Below are 22,003 nucleotides of genomic sequence, written 5' to 3'. Positions count from 1 at the left end.
AATCTATTGAAAATCACCGATCTACAAGCTCGCATTGTGAGCTTGTAGATCGGTGATTTTCAAATCGAAAATGAATAGGGTCGAAGTGGTTACAATGTATGTTTTCTAAATAAATTTCCAAAGTAACTACAGTACTAACTACAGTACAGTAGTAACTACAGTACTAACTACAGTACAGTAGTAACTACAGCAGTAACTAAAGTTTTGAAATATTTTGTAGTGGAGTAAAAGTAACAATGTTGGCTGAGAGTAGGAAATAAAATAATGGTTTCTTTATTTATTGTTTTAGGGAAATTACATGAAAAAATGAAAAATTCAAGGGATTGTGACATAAGAAACCTTGTTGTAAATTGTCTTAATGTTGTTTTCTGAGCTCAATTGCACCCAAACAACTGTGGTGTGGGGTTTTTTTCTGGCTCAAACAAGCGCTCAGATTTTCCTGCTGTTTGTGATGTCACAGCCTGCCAATCCCATAATATACTGTCAATGGGATTTTGCCAGCAGATGTCACTGTTTTCGCTGTTTTTGCCTGTTTTCATTGCAGCTCAAAAAGGCTTCCAAACCCCAGAGAAAACTCCAGACCACAGAAAATCCACTGAATGTTCAAAGTTCAGGTTTATTGGGTGTAAATGAGGTCATGCAACCTTAAAAGACAAACGAAAAAGATAGCTATTGAAAAATAGCAGATCTACAAGCTCGCTCTGAGCTTGTAGGTCTGCAAGTATTTTTGGGGGGGAAAAAAACATGAAAATGTGGGCACAAATCTTTGATTATAATTATATTCTTTCAGAGCGAGCGTTGGGGTCCCTGGAACATGTTTTCAGATGGGGGGGGGGGGGGGGTCCCTGGAACAACATGTTTTCAGATGGGGGGGTCCCTGGAACATGTTTTCAGATGGGGGTCTGCGGCCGATTACAGATCATTTCTGGGGGTCCTTGACATGAAATATTGAGCGCCATCGATATAGAAACATACGTATTTCAGAAAACTGTTTATTTTATTTTTATTTTGTGGGGAGGCGTTTGAAACCCCCCCACAGAGCTTGTCAGAGGACACAGCAGAACAGAGGTTTGTTTGTACTTTCTACTCATTTTGAATCGTTGGTTGTTGAGAAACTTGCAAATACAATATGTGATAATGACGTTTAGAAGATTTAGGACATTTTCCTGGGGGGGTCTTTATGTGTTTATTTTTTTTATCTTTTAGATTTCAGCAGTGAGCCCGTGAGTGTCTGATGTCATGGACACTGGGCTCACCTACTTCCTGGACTGCACCAAGGACTGTCTAAAGAGGACAAGAAGCGAAGACCGTAAGGGCGCCGCCATGTTGATCACATGGTGCTCCATGGAAGGAAAGGAACATGCGCAGTTGAGACCAAGGCTGCATAAAGCCCATTGCCCATGTTCCTTTCCTTCCATGGAGCACCATGTGATCAACATGTCGGCGCCCTTACGGTCTTCGCTTCTTGTCCTCTTTAGACAGTCCTTGGACTGCACAACACTGCACACCAAAGCATTATGGGAATCGTAGTCCAGGAAGGAAGTGAGCCCATGCAGTGTCCTGCTAAAATCTAAAATATCTAAAACCACATATTACACACATTAAAGGACCACTTCACCCCTGTTCAACCCATCTTCATATAATAGCTACTCATTAATTATCATAATTATAAAAAAATAGCGCAATTATTTTCTACTCGGTCTGTGTCTCATAGGAGGGCAGTTCAGAAACCAGTCTGCCTCATAGGAGGGCTGTGGGCAGTTCAGAAACCGTCCTCCAGTGACATCATCGATGGGGAATACAAGCTAATAGAAACTGCAGGCTTTCTAGTCCTGAAAAGTTGCAATACGAAAATGGAAGCCATCGTTCTCACGATAATGAAAATCTAAACATTTTTGTAAAACCAAATCTTGTTTAAAAAGATAATCCCAGGAGAGTGTTCTAAATCGTCTAAACGTCATTAACATATTATGTTAATGAGTCCCCTTTGTGTTTTTATTTTCTATTTGTTTGGGGTTTTCTGGATGTTTTGGTTTCATCTTCAGGTTCTTCTTCTTCTCTGTTTGGATTTTAAATGAATAAATAAATATTATGCCTGATAGTTTATCTGTAGGACTCATTAAATCCATGCATTCAAACCTTAACCGGCTGTCTTTCCTGTGTGTGTGTGTGTGTGTGTGTGTGTGTGTGTGTGTGTGTGTGTGTGTGTGTGTGTGAGTGCAGGCAAAAGCAGGTGTTAGAAAAAGGTCAATATCTCCAGAATGGAAGATGGTAAAATCATGATTTTTTTTTTTTAATTGAAGTGGACAAGTTAGGCTTTCTTTTGATTTATGCGGTGTGACTCTCGCTATAAGAGGCCCCTCGCTGTGGGCCCATAAAAAGTTCAAAAGTCCAATGTTAATCGCTTAGCACCACCAAGCCTGAGCTCACTTTAAACTCTAGCACTCAAAGTGTTAAAGGTGTCCCTCAGGGATGTGGTTCAGGGTGTTAAAGGTGTCCCTCAGGGCTGTGGTTCAGGGTGTTAAAGGTGTTCCTCAGGGCTGTGGTTCAGGGTGTTAAAGGTGTCCCTCAGGGATGTGGTTCAGGGTGTTAAAGGTGTCCCTCAGGGCTGTGGTTCAGGGTGTTAAAGGTGTCCCTCAGGGCTGTGGTTCAGGGTGTTAAAGGTGTTCCTCAGGGCTGTGGTTCAGGGTGTTAAAGATGTCCCTCAGGGCTGTGGTTCAGGGTGTTAAAGGTGTCCCTCAGGGCTGTGGTTCAGGGTGTTAAAGGTGTCCCTCAGGGATGTGGTTCAGGGTGTTAAAGGTGTTCCTCAGGGCTGTGGTTCAGGGTGTTAAAGGTGTTCCTCAGGGCTGTGGTTCAGGGTGTTAAAGGTGTCCCTCAGGGCTGTGGTTCAGGGTGTTAAAGGTTTCCCTCAGGGCTGTGGTTCAGGGTGTTAAAGGTGTCCCTCAGGGCTGTGGTTCAGGGTGTTAAAGGTGTTCCTCAGGGCTGTGGTTCAGGGTGTTAAAGGTGTCCCTCAGGGCTGTGGTTTAGGGTGTTAAAGTATTGCTCCAGTAGGTCTTCAACCTGCTGAGGGTCGTAGTCCATCACCTGGAACACATGACCGTCCTGCGCTCCTCGGACCATGGCGGACAGACCTGCACACAATACACAACTAGTGTTAGCATCGTTAGCATCCAACAGACACACCTACACACAATACACAACTAGCGTTAGCATCGTTAGCATCCAACAGACACACCTACACACAATACACAACTAGTGTTAGCATCGTTAGCATCCAACAGACACACCTACACACAATACACAACTAGTGTTAGCATCGTTAGCATCCAACAGACACACCTACACACAATACACAACTAGTGTTAGCATCGTTAGCATCCAACAGACACACCTACACACAATACACAACTAGTGTTAGCATCGTTAGCATCCAACAGACACACAATACACAACTAGTGTTAGCATCGTTAGCATCCAACAGACACACCTACACACAACTAGTGTTAGCATCGTTAGCATCCAACAGACACACCTACACACAATACACAACTAGTGTTAGCATCGTTAGCATCCAACAGACACACCTACACACAATACACAACTAGTGTTAGCATCGTTAGCATCCAACAGACACACAATACACAACTAGCGTTAGCATCGTTAGCATCCAACAGACACACCTACACACAATACACAACTAGTGTTATTACTAGTATTTATTTAAAGCAGTGGCTCTCAAAGGTGTGATCCAGGGACCCTCATGGTTCCTTGAGGGGGTTCCAAATGGACCCATTATAGGTCTGTAACTCTGAGAGTGTAACACATGGACCCAAATGGACCTTTACAGGTCTGTAACTCTGAGAGTGTACAAATGGAACCAAATCATGGACCCTTACAGGTCTGTAACTCTGAAAGTGTACTAGTACAAATGGAATCAAATGGGACTCTTATGGGTCCATCTGGTTTTACTCTCAGAGTTATGGGGGTCCTTGAAATTAAAAAGTTTAAGAACCTGTATATGCAATGGCTTATCTATTGTAAAAAGAGAGACCAGCCTATTCTCCAAACCATCATATCTTATGCTTTGCTAGGTTGTACAAAATAATATTGGGTCAATTTAATTACTGAACACAACCTGTTAGCGTCCACAACTATTAGAGTAATCTACAGAAATTTGTTTTGCCTAAATCGGCCTCATGGTGGCGCTTTAACAGGCCGTTGAGGAATATTTGGGGCAGAGGTTCGTCGTTGGCGTCCAGGGAGTGTGTGTGCAAAGATTGGCATGGATCGGGCCAACGGTGCCGGAGATTATCTGATAACGGCAAAACATACTCTCCCTCCATGCCTTGGGCCTGGTGGAGACAATAACATATACGGCAAACACAGCCCCCTACTCCCCAAGAAAGAAAGAAAGAAAGACAGCGTACTTCTCCCTGATGAAGGTCTGAACAGACACAGGGTCCTCTTCTTCATGGCCACAGCCCGGCCCAACTCGTAACCCACGCCTAGAGACGGCTGCGTCACCTCGGCCACGATCACTGAAACATGAAGACACAGAAATACCTTTGATGTCCTGATCACCTCATAGCGATGATTTGATTGGCTGAGAAAAGTGCATAACATATCGAGGATAAAAGCGAGGGCAGAAACGTGAAGACGCCAAAAGTGATTATTGGCCCGGAAAATGACATTTGTGATGATTTGATTGGTTGAGCAAGGAATGTGATGTATGATGATGATGATAAGAGTGCCCCTCCACCAATTCCTCCCCACACACATTTCTGTGTTGCTGTTGCGCTCTCAAAAATAATCACACCTGTGTGAAGTGAGGGGTGCTTATCATTATAATTTATACATCATCATGTCATGAACAACTGAATGTATGTGATTTGCTAGCCTGACACTGAATTTTCATTTCGTTTCACTTCATTATTCAGACTGAAAGCCCCTCCCCCCACGGCAGCAGTTTATGGGATGGGAGTCGTCAAAGCAGCAGTCTTCGGTGATTGGTTCATACCAACCAATCAGAATAGTAGGAAAGCAGATGACGTTGTTGTCAATCATGAGGCTATGTGGCTAACCCGTATGCTAACCAAACAAACAGCCCCCCCCCCCCCCCCGTCAAAAACAGCTACAATCCCTAAAACTAAAGAAACCAGCAAATTTAAAAAATCTTTTACTTTCTCTAATAACAACCTAAAACATGAACCTCGGTTGAAAAAAAAACAACTAAAGTTGTCCTTTAATACGTACTTCAATCAATAAATCAATCAATCAGCCACATTCAATCTGTCCTTTGGGGTTCAAAATTATAATATATATATATATATTAAAAACAGTCAATCTACAAGACCACAATGTGTGGCATTGTGGTCTTGAGACGTACGGCTGTTTTTACAACTTTTGCCTTGACACTGTTATAACATAAAATTAAATATTTAGCATTGATTTGTGAAAAGAATTAATAAAATAAAAAATAAATAAAAGTATGAACTATAATGTATTTCGCACATAGTGTATCACAATACAGTACAAATCATAATAGATAACAATTCATTTGTCTTTCCTAATTAATTTGTCTTTCATACCTATCTGAAACACCCCATGACGAAAAGGAGCTAGAAGAAGAATAAATTACCATAAATACCTGCCCCCTTTTCACTCAAAAGTTAGTTTTTATACTTTAACGATTGGCTCATAGTATACACATCTAAACAAAACAAAAAACAAAAGAGTAAAAACAAAACAATCAAGAAGGAGATCTTTACCATCAGCCATGGTCAGCCACTCCAAGTCTCTGTCATGAATGAACTTATCTCCAACTGTCTCCGCGACAGGGTCACCTGAACGCACGCACACACACACACACACACACACACACACACACGCACACACACACACACACACACACACACACACACACACACACACACACACACAGTCTGTAAACTCATGGTAATCGTAATTGGCTTTTTGTTCTTGCTTAATGTAAGTAAGTCGCTCTGGATTAAGAGCGTCTGCTAAATGCCTAAATTGTAAATTGTAAATTGGTAACATTAGGTATATACTCTTATTGCATTAATCAAGTCACCCTTCTCTGTGACTTCATAATAATAATAATAATTACAACAATGACTCACCCTTGTCCGTCACCTCATTGTGACTCACGTGTTCTGTCAGAACTTTGCCAAAACTCTGCAGTTTCTTCACTATGGTCTGGTAGATCTGCACATCCTGTCTGCCTCCACGGATGCTGCCGCAGAAGTAGATGTACATTATTCCTGTATTCTGGACTGTACTGGTTCTGTGATCTGTTATAGTTCTGTCTGTCTGGTTGGTTACTCACTGCATCTGACACACACACACACACACACACCACGCTGCTGCTTTGGCGCCCTGTATGCAAATGTTATATACTACACATGCGCAGAAGTAAGTGGACGCATGTTCTTGCTTTGTGGTTGTTTTCAAGGACAGCTTACATCCTGTGTGTTGCATCACCGTCCTGCCCTCTTCTGGGGGCTGGTGACTACTGCACGTACACATTGATTGATTGACTGATTGACTGATTGATTGATTGATTGATTGATTGATTGATTGAATTAATTTAGTCCCTTGTTTAAACTCTATAGATGTTTCTAATTCATATGGCAAAATAGAATTGGTGAAAGACACAATGTGAACACATCCTCCGGTTTACAGGAAGGATCATTGATCACAATGTGAACACATCCTCCGGTTTACAGGAAGGATCATTGAACACATCCTCCGGTTTACAGGAAGGATCATTGATCACAATGTGAACACATCCTCCGGTTTACAGGAAGGATCATTGATCACAAACATAACATGATTCTCACCTTCTTATTATTTCTCAAAATACAACTTCATATTGGTCTCTACGTTCTGGCGCCATCTGGCGGAACAGTTGGGTCATTCCTACTAGTGTTCCCGTGCCTGTATGATTTGTATCTGGTATATAAAATAAGCAAAAACACTCATTCCAAAAAGCTTCTATTATACAGTTAAAGCTGCTCCACCATAGAAAAGAATGATTTGTACCTCAGAGTGAAATTAATATATATTAATCACTTTATTTTAGAGCAGGTATGCTAAAATGGCATCATGTTTTTTTAAATTTGCATTAAATAGTAGCCTATAGTTCCAATGCTTCTCACCAATATTAATTGTGATAAATGTAATTTAAATACTAATCATCTTGAAATCAATGTTGTCCCTGACATCACTGTTAACGCATGTCCTCTGACTAGTTCTCTGTCTAAATTATTTCAGAAAGTAGCAATATTTGTAATTGTTTATTTTTTTCCTTTTTCCAATGTTTCATTGTTACTGATGTGGTAAAGCAACATGCCCCCTTACGCTTACATTTAGAGGGAATTGATACATCTTCACATCATTCTGAAAATATGATTGATAAATATATTAAAATCTTACTCTGCTATAATTATGTCCAATTATGTCCATACAGTGTAAATGGATATTTGTTATTTTATTATGGACATTTTTAATAATGCAATTGAGCTGGACAAATATGTCTTTTTTTCTGACAGCTGAACATGCCCGCATGTTCTCTGTAAAACATATCTTGTTAATCTAATTATAATTACTATATAATACTGTAATTAATAATTATAATCTTGTTTAGTATGAATGAGCCACTTCTCCTATCGGTGGAAACTGTTTTCACTACACCAGTGAATAATATTATGTTAATATAATATATTAAATATATATAAATGTATTATCTGTGATCACACACGCAATGATTCTAGCTAGGCACTGTGCGTGCGTGCGTGCGTGCTGACGTAACGTGAGTGACGTACGCGGAAGTAACCCCCCCTAACCCGGAAGCACAACATTGAACATTCAACAGCTGTAGACTGTAGACTCGACGGTGTGAATCTGGATTCTTATTATAATAAAAAGCTTTCGTAAATCTCCTCCAGGTAAGACCTTAATGACACGTCGCATTATTTAACCAATTGTTGTTATAATGCGGTGGTTTTCTGATTAATTGAAAATGGAGGACCCTGACGTAAACGAGTCTTTTCTTGTTTTTATCATAATCGTAGCAGATTTAGTCATTTGTATTGACGTGTACTACTACTTTTGTTTGTAGCTGTCATTCTAATCTACATACTGTGAATGCAATTGTTCAATCAATGACAAGTTGCACTCATTAAATGGTACAATGTTTTCATTTCGACCCTGTTCACGTCATAAGGTCCATAGTTTATTCTACTGGTTCCCAAAGTGGGGTCCGCGGACCCCCTGGGGTCCTTGAGGGAGTTCCAGGGTGTCCGCGGACCCCCGGGGGTCCTTGAGGTAGTTCCGGGGGGGTTCCCACTAGGAATCCCAGCTAAATGATGGTTTGGAACCAAATGGACCCTTATGGGTCTGTAAACTCTGAGAGTGTACAGATGGAACCAAATGGACCCTAACAGGTCCATTTGGTTCCATCTGTGCACTCTCAGAGTTAAATTGAGTTAAATTGATTTTACGATATATAAATTGGGGTCCCAGTTATAGAAATGCCATTAAATGGGGGTCCGTAGACTAACGCATGTCAAACTGGGGGTCCTTGAAATTAATCAGTTTGGGAACCACTGATTTTTTTCTGCATTTGAGCCACGGACCACCGTTTGATGACATTTAGCCTCTCAGACCCATTTGAGCCACAGAACCACCATTTGATGACATTTAGCCTCTCAGACCCATTTGAGCCACGGACCACCGTTTGATGACATTTAGCCTCTCAGACCCATTTGAGCCACGGACCACCGTTTGATGACATTTAGCCTCTCAGACCCATTTGAGCCACAGAACCACCGTTTGATGACCTTTAGCCTCTCAGACCCATCTGAGCCACAGAACCACCGTTTGATGACATTTAGCCTCTCAGACCCATTTGAGCCACAGAACCACCGTCTGATGACATTTAGCCTCTCAGACCCATTTGAGCCACAGAACCACCGTCTGATGACATTTAGCCTCTCAGACCCAAAACGAAATCATTATATTTTGTGGTCATTGGATCAGATTTTGTCCACAATATTGATGTTGCTGGGTTGTAAGCTTGTAGATCAGCAACATGGAAACGATTCTGACAGAATAATTTCGATTTTCTCAAATATTGCAATAATATTAGTTCCACAGAGGAAAACTGTTTTCAATCTCTCATGTTTCCTTAACGACAGATTGAAAATAGTCGATTAGATTTCTTTTGCACAGTAATAAAAACAGTAACCTTACGAATGGTAAGAAGATACGTATAAAATAAATAAAATAAAGTGCTAGGAGATGCAGGCAAGATGCCCAAAGGGCAACAAAACATTTTGAAATAAATGATTTGAATGCAATTCATATAATTTACAGATAACATTACATGATTGCATGAAGAAAAGGACTTTATTATAGCATGATTATCGAAAATGGATTGTCAACATAAAAAAATAATACAAAAGCTTTTATACTTGACATTTAACCACATGACTTGGAACCGCCCTATTCTAGGGGGAACATTAACCTAAAATAGCAGATCTACAAGCTCCCAGCCTTACTAATAGCAGATCTACAAGCTCCCAGCCTTACTAATAGCAGATCTACAAGCTCCCAGCCTTACTAATAGCAGATCTACAAGCTCCCAGCCTTACGTTGCGGCACATTGTGAGCTTGTAGATCGGCTATTTTTGGTGAAGAGATTTGGTATCGATTTACAGCTAAATGTTAAAAATAATGGTCAAAGTGGTTAAAAGCTATAAAGGTGACACAGATGCGTTCCAGGTGGGGGCACGGTGGCACAGTTGGTAGTGCTGTCGCCTCACAGCTAGGGGGGTTCGATTCCCGCTCGGGACGCTGTGGGTGCTGGCGCCGTGTTTCCTCCTCCACGTCATCAGTGCCCATACCCGAAGGCGGGGTTGTCGAAAGGGCCTTTCTGTGTGGAGTTTGCATGTTCTCCCCGTGTCCCCTAGGGCAGTGGTTCCAAAAGTGGGGTCCGGGTCTACATTTAGACGTCTACATTTAGACGTATACATTTAGACGTCTACATTTAGACGTATACATTTAGACGTCTACATTTAGACGTATACATTTAGACGTACACATTTAGACGAATGAATGAATCAAATTAATTAATTAATCAAAATTGCGGCCTGTGCCCAGCACCATGCCAAAGCTTTTTCCTGCAGGAAACACTGCTTGTGGTTGTAAATATATTGTTATCCGTGTTGCGAGGATGAGGGGGTACCTGGAAAAATATCTACCCCAAAAGGGGTACCTGGTCCAAAAAAGTTTGGGAACACCTGCCCTAGGGTAGGTACCCTCACAAAAAACATGCAGTAATCCTGGTCTCTAAACTGCCTCCCCCTGGCCAGCCGGGGCGCCTGATGGAGGGGAAAGGAACTGGTTGGAATAACGTGTTCCTTCCACGCGCTACGTCCAACCAGGGAAACTCCCCCCTGTCAGGTGTAAAGGAGCAACTTGGACACTCAGGCATGAAGGAAGCATGAGTTCAAGTCCGTTGCTCTCTCCTTGTCCCCCATATATGGGGACTAGGTTGGTCTCCCCTTGTCCCCCATATATGGGGACTAGGTTGGTCTCCCCTTGTCCCCCATATATGGGGACTAGGTTGGTCTCCCCTTGTCCCCCATATATGGGGACTAGGTTGGTCTCCCCTTGTCCCCCATATATGGGGACTAGGTTGGTCTCCCCTTGTCCCCCATATATGGGGACTAGGTTGGCGGGTGGGTGTGTGTAGAGCCCAGGATCACATTAGATGACACAGGGGTGAAAAATGGGTTACAAAATCGTGGGATAAAAAATATATACCGGTATTAAAAAAAAAAAAAAAAAAACATGATGTTCCAACAGCTAATAACATGTGATGTTTCAGGGCTTGTGGGAGCTGTAGTCCATCAGCTAATAATAAGTGGAAATGTTCCAGGGCTTTGTGGGAGCTGTAGTCCATCGGCGGCGGCTAGCGGTTAGCGGTCATCCATCATGGGTCCAGAGAGAATCCTTCCGAACTGCGATGACGACCTGGTCCAGGATCAGCCGGTGGACGCCGCGCTGCCCCCAGAGGGCGGAGGAGGAGGGGAGGAGTGGAGCGGGGAGGACGCGGAGGGCGAGGACCCCGAGGGGGGGGGGGGGTACTACTACCAGCCCCTCAACCAGGAGCCGGACGAGCAGAACGCCGACCAGCAGCTGGACCACGTCCACCTGAGGATAGAGGTACGCTTCAGAGGAACGTATCCATACCAACACCTTTAGATTCAGACACCTTTACCATACCATACCAACACCTTTACCTTCAGAGGAACGTATCCATACCATACCATACCAACACCTTTAGGGTTAGGGTTAGGGTACGCTTCAGAGGAACGTATCCATACCAACACCTTTAGATTCAGACACCTTTACCATACCATACCAACACCTTTACCTTCAGAGGAACGTATCCATACCAACACCTTTAGATTCAGACACCTTTACCATACCATACCAACGCCTTTACCTTCAGAGGAACGTATCCATACCATACCATACCAACACCTTTAGGGTTAGGGTTAGGGTATGCTTCAGAGGAACGTATCCTTACCAACACCTTTACCTTCAGAGGAACGTATCCTTACCAACACCTTTAGCTTCAGACACCTTTACCATACCATACCAACACCTTTACCTTCAGACACCTTTACCATACCTTATCAACACCTTTAGGGTTAGGGTTAGGGTACGCTTCAGAGGAACGTCCTCATCAACACCTTTAGGGTTAGGGTTAGGGTTAGGGTACGCTTCAGAGGAACGTCCTGATCAACACCTTTACCTTCAGACACCTTTACCATACCATACCTTACCAACACCTTTAGGGTTAGGGTACGCTTCAGAGGAACGTCCTGATCAACACCTTTACCTTCAGACACCTTTACCATACCATACCAACACCTTTACCTTCAGACACCTTTATCAATGTGTTCCATTCATAAACCTAGCCTACAACACAGCCTACAACACAGTGAAAATTATACTCATAACGTGCATGTGTCGTGCCGTCTGGGACCCCCCTCCCAGCTCTCTCACTATACACATGCAGCCACGCCACGCACTTTTGGGCATGGAGGCACAGCGCTGAGCACACTTATATAACAGACAGCAGCGCAAAATGTTTACAAGTTTATGGAGATGAAAGTCCCTGCTCCCCAGACAGTCCCCACACAGTGACAGCACTCCATGTTTACGGCATGCACAGACAGACAGAATATTCTGTAGGCTATAATACACTGCAGTGTTTTTATGTGTTTTCTTAAGCAATCGTCCTCATTTCGATCAGGGCTTCAGTCTCCTCATTCAACCACGTCTAGTATCCACGGTAACGGGACATCTTTGCGCTGCGTAAAATATGCCTTCTCCGTCTCCAACTGTGTTCAGCTCCTCACCCGCCACATTGTTTGCTTCATTTCCTTTATTTATTGCGGATTGCATTCACACCTGCACCGAATCGTAGTCAAGTGCGATTGGAAGCGAAGCGAAACCCCCGTTTTTGGGCGGAGTAGAATGTGCGGTTCTTTGATACGCATTAGGATTCGAATGAGCCTTCACACCTGCCAAACGAAGTGCACTTTCTGAAAATGCGCAGCAGGATTCGTTTTAATCGCAGCAAAGCTCTCTGGTGTGAATGTGACCTTACTGTATCTCCAGAGTCCTCAGCCCCACAATGGAGAAATTATCTTATCTCTCTACAATGCCACGTTATTCAATATATTCGTTTTTGCACAAAATACAGGCTTTTCTAAACCAAGCCCTTATTCAAAAGTTATGCAGGCTGTCATTGTATTTTCTGTGAGTTAACTCACAGTTTAACCCAGTGATCCTCAGCCAGGATTAAATGTATATGAATTAGCCTATAGGGTGACAGCCTGACAGGGTCCATTTCATTATGACTTTCCTCTCTGGGCTGGGACCCCAAAACATGTTTACAATATTCTACAACAGTAGCTACTTATATTTTGATATTTAAGCTGTGATTACTTATTTAATAAGCAAACCACGCCTACTATATTCAGGAGACCATTTGTAGGCTTGGTGTCAGGAACCATTTCTCCTCTAGTGGCTCCAATGACGTCTCGGCCCATCTTCATACATAGACCATCTTTGGCTGCAATACAATGACAGTGAATGGTTGGCGTACCGTGAACTCTCGCCAGAGGGCGCTAGCGTCCTACGAGTCAACACATGTAGGACTGAGGCCAGGTTCTACAACATGTCTAGGTGGAGGTTGTTGCCTTGCATGGTTTCGGGGGTGTGCGTGCGTGCGTGCGTGCGTGCGTGCGTGCGTGCCTGCGTGCGTGCCTGCGTGCCTGCGTGTCTGCCTGCGTGCGTGCGTGCGTGCCTGCCTGCCTGCCTGCCTGCCTGCCTGCGTGCGTGCGTGCGTGCGTCAGTGAGTGATGTCAATAGGTTATCAATGTAATGAGTCCTGGTCTTTTTAGAAATCAGTCCCAGGGACATTTTATGAGACAGTCGAATTTTGCCATTTTGACAAATTGCAGCATTTAACTCCCATTTAATTTCGTATGGTTATAATATTATTCATGTAGAAAACAGAAGAAGAAATGATTATTATAACTGAAGCTAGAGTACAGTCGTACAGTAGTACAGAGTACAGTAGTCGTTGTTTTATTGCGTCCCTTAACTATAAAATGCATTTTTACTATTTTGAAAAACATTTTTGAATAGTTTCAACTAGCCATTCTACATTGACACGCTGTGAGCTTGTAGACCGGCCATTTTAATCCATTTTGGGACGGGAACCCCTTTTGGTGTTAGCATTATGTTATAATAATAATAATAATAATAATAATAATAATAAAACTTTATTTGTATAGCACCTTTCATGACATGAAATGCAGCTCAAAGTGCTTTACAGAGCAATGGAGAAAAAAAGAAAAGCAAGGCAAAGACATTAAAAAAAACAAGCAGTAATGCAATACAGTGAGGACATGAATAACACAAAATAAAAGATCAATTAAAAGTGGGTCTTGAGCTGTGCTTTAAAAATGTCTACAGAGGCTGCCTGTCGAAGGTACAGTGGGAGCTTGTTCCATGCCGACGGCCCGTAGAAGCAAAAAGCTGCTTCCCCGTATTTTTTAGTTGCCTTTTCTTTTGGCAAAGCGAGCAGGCCAGCAGTGGAAGACCTTAGGGGGCGGTTTGGGACATATTTAGGCAGGCAGTCATGTAGGTACTAGGTAGGAAGGTGCGAGACCAATGAGAGCTTTAAATACAAGTAAAATAATTTTAAAATCAATCCTAAGAACAACCGGAAGCCAGTGCAGTGAAGCCAAAACTGGAGTAATATGTTCTCTCAGTTCTAGTTAAAACTCTGGCTGCTGCATTTTGGACAAGTTGTAATCTGTCAGTTGTTTTCTTAGGCAGTCCTGAAAAGAGTGCATTGCAGTAGTCAAGCCGAGAAAAAACAAAGGCGTGGATTAGTGTTTTTGCATCGTCCAAGGACAAATAGGCTCTGATTCGTGCAATATTTCTAAGGTGAAAAAAGGCAATCTTGGTAACATGATTAATGTGTGAATTAAAATTCAATTCAGAATCAATAATAACCCCCAGGTTCTTTACTGTACTGTTACTTTCTACAGTCAGGTTGCCAAGTCTGCTTATTATTGATTCTTTCTGCTCACTTGAACCGATTATGAGAACTTCTGTCTTATCCTCATTTAGCTTGAGAAAGTTCTCACTCATCCAGCATTTGATGCTAGACATACAGGTCAATAGCTATAAATCTGCTTTAGCTATTGACAAATAGCAGAACTACAACGAATAGCTCATAGTGCACCGTCGAGTGGCGCGCTACGAGCTTGTAGGTCTGCTATTTTTGAAAAGTCGAAGAACCACTGACACATAGAAACATAGCTTTTTCAGAAAACTGTCAGGATGTAGAAGACATTCATAGAATCTGATCTCAGGTCAGAATGGGTTAACTATTCAAAAATGTTTAGCAAAATAGTAAAAAAAAAAAAAAAAAAAGGGGCAAAGAAGTTTATGGATGAGGGGTTTAGGGATAAGGGGTTTAGCGGTGACGACAATGGCGCCCAATGGGCCAGATTCACACAACGGCGTTTACGATGATAGCATGACGTGACACTAGCGGAAAGGCATTTACGTGGATTTCCCACATTAATTTGGAATTCATGGAAATGGCCGTGAACTTGACGCTCACGTAGGTTGGTCGGAAACTCCGTCAAATCCTACGGGACCTCTGTAGGTGGCGGACAAATCTACGCAAGCGTTCAGAAGGCTTTAGTCTTCATGCTGAATCAATAAATAGTTCCCAAATCGCAGATAACATATTTAGGCATGTGTCCCTAACATTGTTCAGCACATAAAAAAATGATATATATAAAAGCTGAGTGCACTTGTATGCACTTGTATGCCTATGCATGCATTCTAGAGGCAAGTCCCATAAGGAAACTGCCCCTGCAAGCGACACCTTTTTATTTATTTATTAGGATATTTCTATAGCATGCGCGATTGCGCTGCTCACTTGACAGCCTTCTCTAGGCTACTCACAGTGCAACGCGTTGTGAGCTTGTAGATCGGCTCCCGCGGACTCGCGCTGCATGTTAAAAAACAAACTCACAATTATAATAAGAACATAGGCCTACACTTATCTGCATTCTGCACTGTACGAATCCAACGTTGTTTAGTGTGTGTTAGTGTTGTTTAGTGAGTCAGTTCTCTGACTGTCGGTGTGTGTGTGTGTGTGTGTGTGGGGCGGACAGCAGCATGCTGCCGCTGAACCGAGTCCAATCTGGGTGAAAATTAATATAACGGCGCGGTGAGCCCGGACAGAACACGGCCCGGCCCGACTGGCATTCTATGGTTCACAGACATGCCGGTCTGACAGACAGACAGCAGTCACGACTCACGAGGGCTATAAATCCACATTATGGCATCAGCGCGTGCAATTTGGCCAGTCAGTTTTAAGCCAGCTCACCTTAATTAATTATAATATGGGCAACGTTGTAGCTGTGTAGGCTATAGGCTACTACATTGATCTCATCATGAGATCAATCAAGTTTGCCGTGTCCCGCGGATCATTTTAATATGACGACATCATGAAATTAATTTACATCTGACAAAGAGGATATAAGCTATATCCGCTGTATATGGTTGAAATTTTAAATAGCTATGCCTACGTGTATTGTCCATGATCATAACAAATCCATTCTCCACATGGCATTCAGACAGATGACAGTGAGATGATATTAATCTATTCCCCGCATGAATCAATGCAGCTCTGATAAAAAAAATGTATCGGATATCTATTTTATTCTGCAGGCGAGTGTTCTTTCTTTTTTGTATAACCCTGCAGTGCATTCATCAGTAATAATAATATTAATAATAATAATAATAATAATAATTCATCAGTAAGGGCTTATCATTGCCGAGTTGTAATATAGCATTTGGTCGTGTGGTGAACAGTAGCCTACAAATTAACTTCTTTCTCATTATGTGAAAGTATAACTGTAATATCAGTTAACTTATTAGCGTTCTGACATTTAACAAGGAGTGAAGCAATGCGTGCCAAGTTGGCAAGTTTCGTTTATAATTATATACATATAACTCGCGCTGTTTGCTTGAAGATCTGTCCGTGCAGAGAACCTCCTGTCAAAATTAACTACTCTACAAGCTCATCGCGCTGTTTAAATCCTCTGTGCCGGCTATGATGACGTATTTCGAGATTTCCTGTTGCCTTATATGGTGTAGAATGGGCGTGGATGTTCCAACTAACCAGGCGACACCAGGCGAATCGCTTGGAAAAAATGCGGAAAGGATACACTCAGCGATCCGAAAAATGAAGTGATTACACCAGCTTCTCTGAATAACACGTCATCTCAACGTAGCTTGATCTGTTTCCGCCGCCGCTACGCTCTGGCATATTTATTGTTGGTGAATCGAGCCTGTTGTGTCTATTTTATGGCATGATGATGATACGAGTACTTTCGACCGCTGTAAACTGTCAAATCTCAGTATCTCTGTGAAGGAACGTTTGAAATGTATAATTATTAGGTGTAACTATTTGCTACCTACCTACTTTATGCATATAAACACCTAGTATTATTAAGTATGGTTCAAGTTTCTATCTATATAGTCATATTTATACTATATACATAATCAGTAAAATAAAATAGCAAATTGTGCCTGATCTGCTGGGACCAGAGTACGTGGTGTGTATATGTATGACTAGCTCTCAATGATGACGTAAGACATACGTATACGTATACATATACATATACTATATATGAGTTGTAAGTTGATTAGCGGTATACTGTGGTTACTTTGCGCCAAAAACCGTGACAGCCAACCCGCCATTTGATGCGTATGCAAATAAAACAGCAAATCTGTGCCTGGTTTGCTGGGACCAGATTACACAAATGACCATATTTCTTACGTCATCATTGAGAGCTAGTCATACATATACACACCACGTACTCTGGTCCCAGCAGATCAGGCACAATTTGCTATTTTATTTTTTACTGATTATGTGTATAGTATACGTATGACTAGCTCTAAATGATGACGTAAGACATATGGTCATTTATGTAGTCTGGTCCCAGCAAACCAGGCACAGAGTTGCTGTTTTTTTGCATACACATCAAATGGCGGGTTGGCTGTCACGGTGAAGAGACCGGGCGAAATTATTACTTGCGCGCTCTGCTTGCGCAAGTAAATATGACAGATCCGTCTTGACTATAGAGCGTTGCAGTCCCGCCCCCTTTCAGAACGACGAGTGGCCCAGGAAATTAATCCCAATGCATTTGTCCCATATAGGCATTTCAAAACGTATTTATATAAATACCTTTTAAGCGTCGTAACGAAGCCAACTCTTGTCGTGGCAAAACATGACAACACACACCAAACAAAGAATTAGAAAGTAGAAAAAAACGGCAGGTTGTTTTTCTTCTTTGTAATTATTTGTTTGGTCCAAAATGTGTGTGTGTGTGTGTGTGTGTGTGTGTGTGTGTGTGTGCGTGTGACCTCGTCAGGCCATGGGTCTGCACCTGCCTGAAGCCCCGCCCCCAGACAGTGACGAGGAGGCGGACCCAGAGGGCGTGGTGGTCGAACGAAGCCATGCCTCCATCCCCATGGACCCAGGTAATGACCTATGACCTTAACTCATTCAGGCCCACCTGCCCCTGGCAGCTAAATAAAACACTAAGGGTTGCCCACCTGCCCCTGGCAGCTAAATAAAACACTAAGGGGCATTTGTTCCGGTAACGATGGTCTCTCCACTTTAGTGAAAAATATAGAACTCACTCTTGCCACTCATTAGACCAGAGTTGCCTGGTGACATCCTCTCTCTCTCTCTCTCTCTGTCTCTCCCCTCCTCTCTCTCTCTCTCTCCCTCGGTCTCTTCCCCCCCCCCCCCCCCCTCTCTCTCTCTCTCTCTCTCTCTCTCTGCAGACCATGTGGAGCTGGTGAAGCGCACCATGGCTCTGGTGGCTCTGCCGTCGCTGGGCGTCCCGGCCTGGGCCCGGGAGCTGTCCGAGGACCAGTGGAAGGACATGGTGGAGCACACGCTGCAGACCAGGCAGAGCAGCGCCGCGCTCACCTCACAGAGCCCTCCTGGGGCCGAGCTCACACCACAGAGCCCTGCAGGGGCCGAGCTCACACCACAGAGCCCTGCTGGGGCCGAGCTCACACCACAGAGCCCTGGGGCCTCACAGAGCCCTGTGGCCGAGCTCACACCACAGAGCCCTGCTGGGGCCGCGCTCACACCACAGAGCCCAGGGGCCGAGCTCACACCACAGAGCCCTGGGGTGGCGCTCACACCACAGAGCTGTAAAAACGACGACTAGAGCGCACACACACACACACACACACACACACACACACACACACACACACACACACACACACCACACACACACCCACACACACTCACACACACACAAACACACAAACACACACACACCCACACACACACACAACCCCGCCTGCTTGGAAAACGACGTCAGCCCAAATGTGAAACTCTTTGACTGACTGAAGCTACGCCATGTTTCTGTTTTTTTCCCTTTTTTTCCCACTGAGCTAATAGTCCGACAGCCCAGTCCAGGTGGACGGGAGGGACATGTGGTATATAGTCTTTTTTTAATTGGCCTAAAATATTGTCTATATTCATACATTCATGAATCCACCAGCTGACCGGCTGAACGTATTGAATCCACCAGCTGACCGGCTGAACGTATTGGGCGTATAAAAGCTCTGGGGTGCCAGAGTTGTCTGCCCGCTTTTACTCTGAAACCCACGACCCGGAAACATTCCACTAAAAAAAAATTGCTAGCTTACATTGCGATCGCTTTAAATTTATACGATATATGATCCAAAAAGCGTTCATATTTTGCCGGAGAGAGACGGATTGAGGAGCAGAAATGCAGCGCCAGCATATCGATCCGTTCATCACCACGGAGAGCGCCCTGGATGAGGAGAGACGAGTCATTCTTTCCGCCGCGCTAACGGCTAAGTCAACGGTAAGCTAATTTCAGTTCAGAGCGGGGCATACGGTAGCCGAAAGGCAAACTGACCAAAAAAAAAAGGAAACAATTCTGAATATTCTTATCTCGTCCCGGTGTCATTGAGGACGTCCTATGTACGCGTCGGTTGGGACCCCTAGGACGTGTGGCAACGTCCTGTGTACGGAATGGGTTAAGCCATTCTGACCTGAGATCAGATTCATACGAGGTTTCCACTGGACACACTGGTCTGATGAACCCATTCTGACCTGAGATCAGATTCTAAAAATGTCAGTCGTTCTTCGATTTTTCAAAAATAGCAGACCTACAAGCTCGTATGAGCTTGTAGGTCTGCTGTTTTTCAATAGCTAAAGCATAACATGATGCTATAACACCAAAATGGTTTCCCGCCCAGAATGGGTTAAGTATCATGTGACCGGTCAAACTAGGGGGTTTTCATAATTCTGAATCCATTCCAAGCATTAGTTTTGCACAAAATGGCTGCTTTTAGCCCAAGGAGTGTATCCTCGCCCGGAACATCAACGCTTCTATAGAGACTTTATCCTTTATCACCGTAAGGTAAGCAAAGCAACATAACATTACGCCTCCCGGTTTTTTGTACGGAAGCTTTGTACGGGCTTTCAGAGTAAAAGCTGGCATATCTGCCCGGCACCCTGAGCTTCTATTTCCAATTAAACTCCGGCGCTGATTGTGTTTTAATCTAATATGTCACACTGTTACATTCCTACGTAGAGATGTGTGATGCTGATAATTAATGGAATGGGTAAACCTCATTGTAGACGTGATAAATAACCCAGTAATGGAATGGGTAAACCTCATTGTAGACGTGATAATTAACCCAGTAATGGAATGGGTAAACCTCATTGTAGACGTGATAATTAACCCAGTAATGGAATGGGTAAACCTCATTGTAGACGTGATAATTAACCCAGTAATGGAATGGGTAAACCTCATTGTAGACGTGATAAATAACCCAGTAATGGAATGGGTAAACCTCATTGTAGACGTGATAATTAACCCAGTAATGGAATGGGTAAACCTCATTGTAGACGTGCTATCTCTGTTTGGCTTCTAATGTTTGGCTGTTTTCACCAAATGATCGCCTGTTGACTTGGTTAACCCATTTAGACCTGAGGACGACAGTTTTCTGAAAACCCTCATGTTTCTGTGTGTCAGTCGTTCTCACAGGGTTAAACCCTCATGTTTCTGTGTGTCAGTCGTTCTCACAGGGTTAAACCCTCATGTTTCTGTGTGTCAGTCGTTCTCACAGGGTTAAACCCTCATGTTTCTGTGTGTCAGTCGTTCTCACAGGGTTAAACCCTCATGTTTCTGTGTGTCAGTCGTTCTCACAGGGTTAAACCCTCATGTTTCTGTGTGTCAGTCGTTCTCAAACATTTTCATGTCATGGACCCCCAAGAATACATGTGAAAATATGTTGTTCCAGGGACCCCCCTCCCCCCCAGATGCAAAGATTTGAGTTAAAAACGTTTGCTCTGAAAGAATATATATATATATATATTCAAAGATCTGCGACACATTTTCACGATTTTTCAAAACAAATGGCAGATCCACATGCAAGCGGTGCCGCGCTCTGAGCTTGTAGCTCTGCTATTTTCAACGGCTAAAGTCTATAACACCAGAATGGGTTTAACTCAAAACATTATAGTTAATGTCAATTTAAATTGATGAATGGATTAAGTCTATAAGAACCATTTAGAACCCTTAGTTCCTTTTGACACCCAGTAGGTGGCGTTCTTCCATCCTGGGTGATTTTAGACAGCAGTCTTCATCTGTTCTTTGTGCTGTGCTGATTATTTTGTACATATACCTGTAACTGAATCACTGTTGATATATATATATATATATATATATATATATGTGTGACAAATCTGAATAAATGAGTGAAGAAAGACTGTCAGAAGCTTCCATACTGTTTGTGGGGAATCATCATGATACTGTAAATGATTATATTTCTAGGTGGTCCTCAGACGAGCTTCCAGTCATGCCGGTTCTGTAACGGAATATGAAAATGAGCCACAAAACAGAATATGAAAATGAGCCACAAAACAGAATATGAAAATGAGCCACAAAACAGAATATGAAAATGAGCCACAAAACAGAATATGAAAATGAGCCACAAAACGGAATATGAAAATGAGCCACAAAACGGAATATGAAAATGAGCCACAAAACGGAATATGAAAATGAGCCACAAAACAGAATATGAAAATGAGCCACAAAACGGAATATGAAAATGAGCCACAAAACAGAATATGAAAATGAGCCACAAAACAGAATATGAAAATGAGCCACAAAACAGAATATGAAAATGAGCCACAAAACAGAATATGAAAATGAGCCACAAAACGGAATATGAAAATGAGCCACAAAACAGAATATGAAAATGAGCCACAAAACGGAATATGAAAATGAGCCACAAA

The 22,003-nt window shown here is 42.9% G+C and overlaps 2 protein-coding genes across 2 annotated transcripts; one reads left to right on the top strand and one right to left on the bottom strand.

Moving 5' to 3' along the window:
• Nucleotides 1–2,723: 2,723 nt before the first annotated feature.
• Nucleotides 2,724–6,330, bottom strand: dnph1 (2'-deoxynucleoside 5'-phosphate N-hydrolase 1). The gene is made up of 4 exons (XM_080782858.1): nt 6,141–6,330; nt 5,769–5,843; nt 4,428–4,538; nt 2,724–3,131 (listed from the first exon to the last, which is right to left on the bottom strand). The coding sequence occupies exons 1-4, from the start codon at nt 6,274–6,276 to the stop codon at nt 2,998–3,000; spliced, it is 456 nt and encodes a 151-aa protein (XP_080638984.1). The 5' UTR covers nt 6,277–6,330; the 3' UTR covers nt 2,724–2,997.
• Nucleotides 6,331–7,902: 1,572 nt separating this feature from the next.
• mea1 (male-enhanced antigen 1) lies at nt 7,903–21,398 on the top strand. The gene is made up of 4 exons (XM_080781291.1): nt 7,903–7,967; nt 10,964–11,250; nt 18,075–18,183; nt 18,493–21,398. The coding sequence occupies exons 2-4, from the start codon at nt 11,020–11,022 to the stop codon at nt 18,885–18,887; spliced, it is 735 nt and encodes a 244-aa protein (XP_080637417.1). The 5' UTR covers nt 7,903–7,967; nt 10,964–11,019; the 3' UTR covers nt 18,888–21,398.
• The last annotated feature ends 605 nt before the right edge of the window (nt 21,399–22,003 follow it).

Source organism: Protomyctophum bolini (genome assembly GCF_963924005.1).
Source record: "Protomyctophum bolini genome assembly, chromosome: 14".
Taxonomy (NCBI): Eukaryota; Metazoa; Chordata; class Actinopteri; order Myctophiformes; family Myctophidae; genus Protomyctophum; species Protomyctophum bolini.
The sequence above is the reverse complement of the archived record's forward strand: the minus strand, read 5'-3'. Positions and strand labels throughout refer to the sequence as shown.

What these genes read in the sequence shown, in the direction of transcription:
- dnph1 (XM_080782858.1), bottom strand. Translation starts at nt 6,276, where the DNA reads ATGTACATCTACTTCTGCGGCAGCATCCGTGGAGGCAGACAGGATGTG. An exon ending in CAATGAGGTGACGGACAAGG is followed by an intron (nt 5,844 to 6,140) that starts GTGAGTCATTGT and finishes GCGTGCGTTCAG; the next exon opens with GTGACCCTGTCGCGGAGACA. An exon ending in CAGACCTTCATCAGGGAGAA is followed by an intron (nt 3,132 to 4,427) that starts GTACGCTGTCTT and finishes TATTGTGTGCAG; the next exon opens with GTCTGTCCGCCATGGTCCGA.
- mea1 (XM_080781291.1), top strand. Translation starts at nt 11,020, where the DNA reads ATGGGTCCAGAGAGAATCCTTCCGAACTGCGATGACGACCTGGTCCAG. An exon ending in ACGTCCACCTGAGGATAGAG is followed by an intron (nt 11,251 to 18,074) that starts GTACGCTTCAGA and finishes TGACCTCGTCAG; the next exon opens with GCCATGGGTCTGCACCTGCC. An exon ending in CTCCATCCCCATGGACCCAG is followed by an intron (nt 18,184 to 18,492) that starts GTAATGACCTAT and finishes CTCTCTCTGCAG; the next exon opens with ACCATGTGGAGCTGGTGAAG.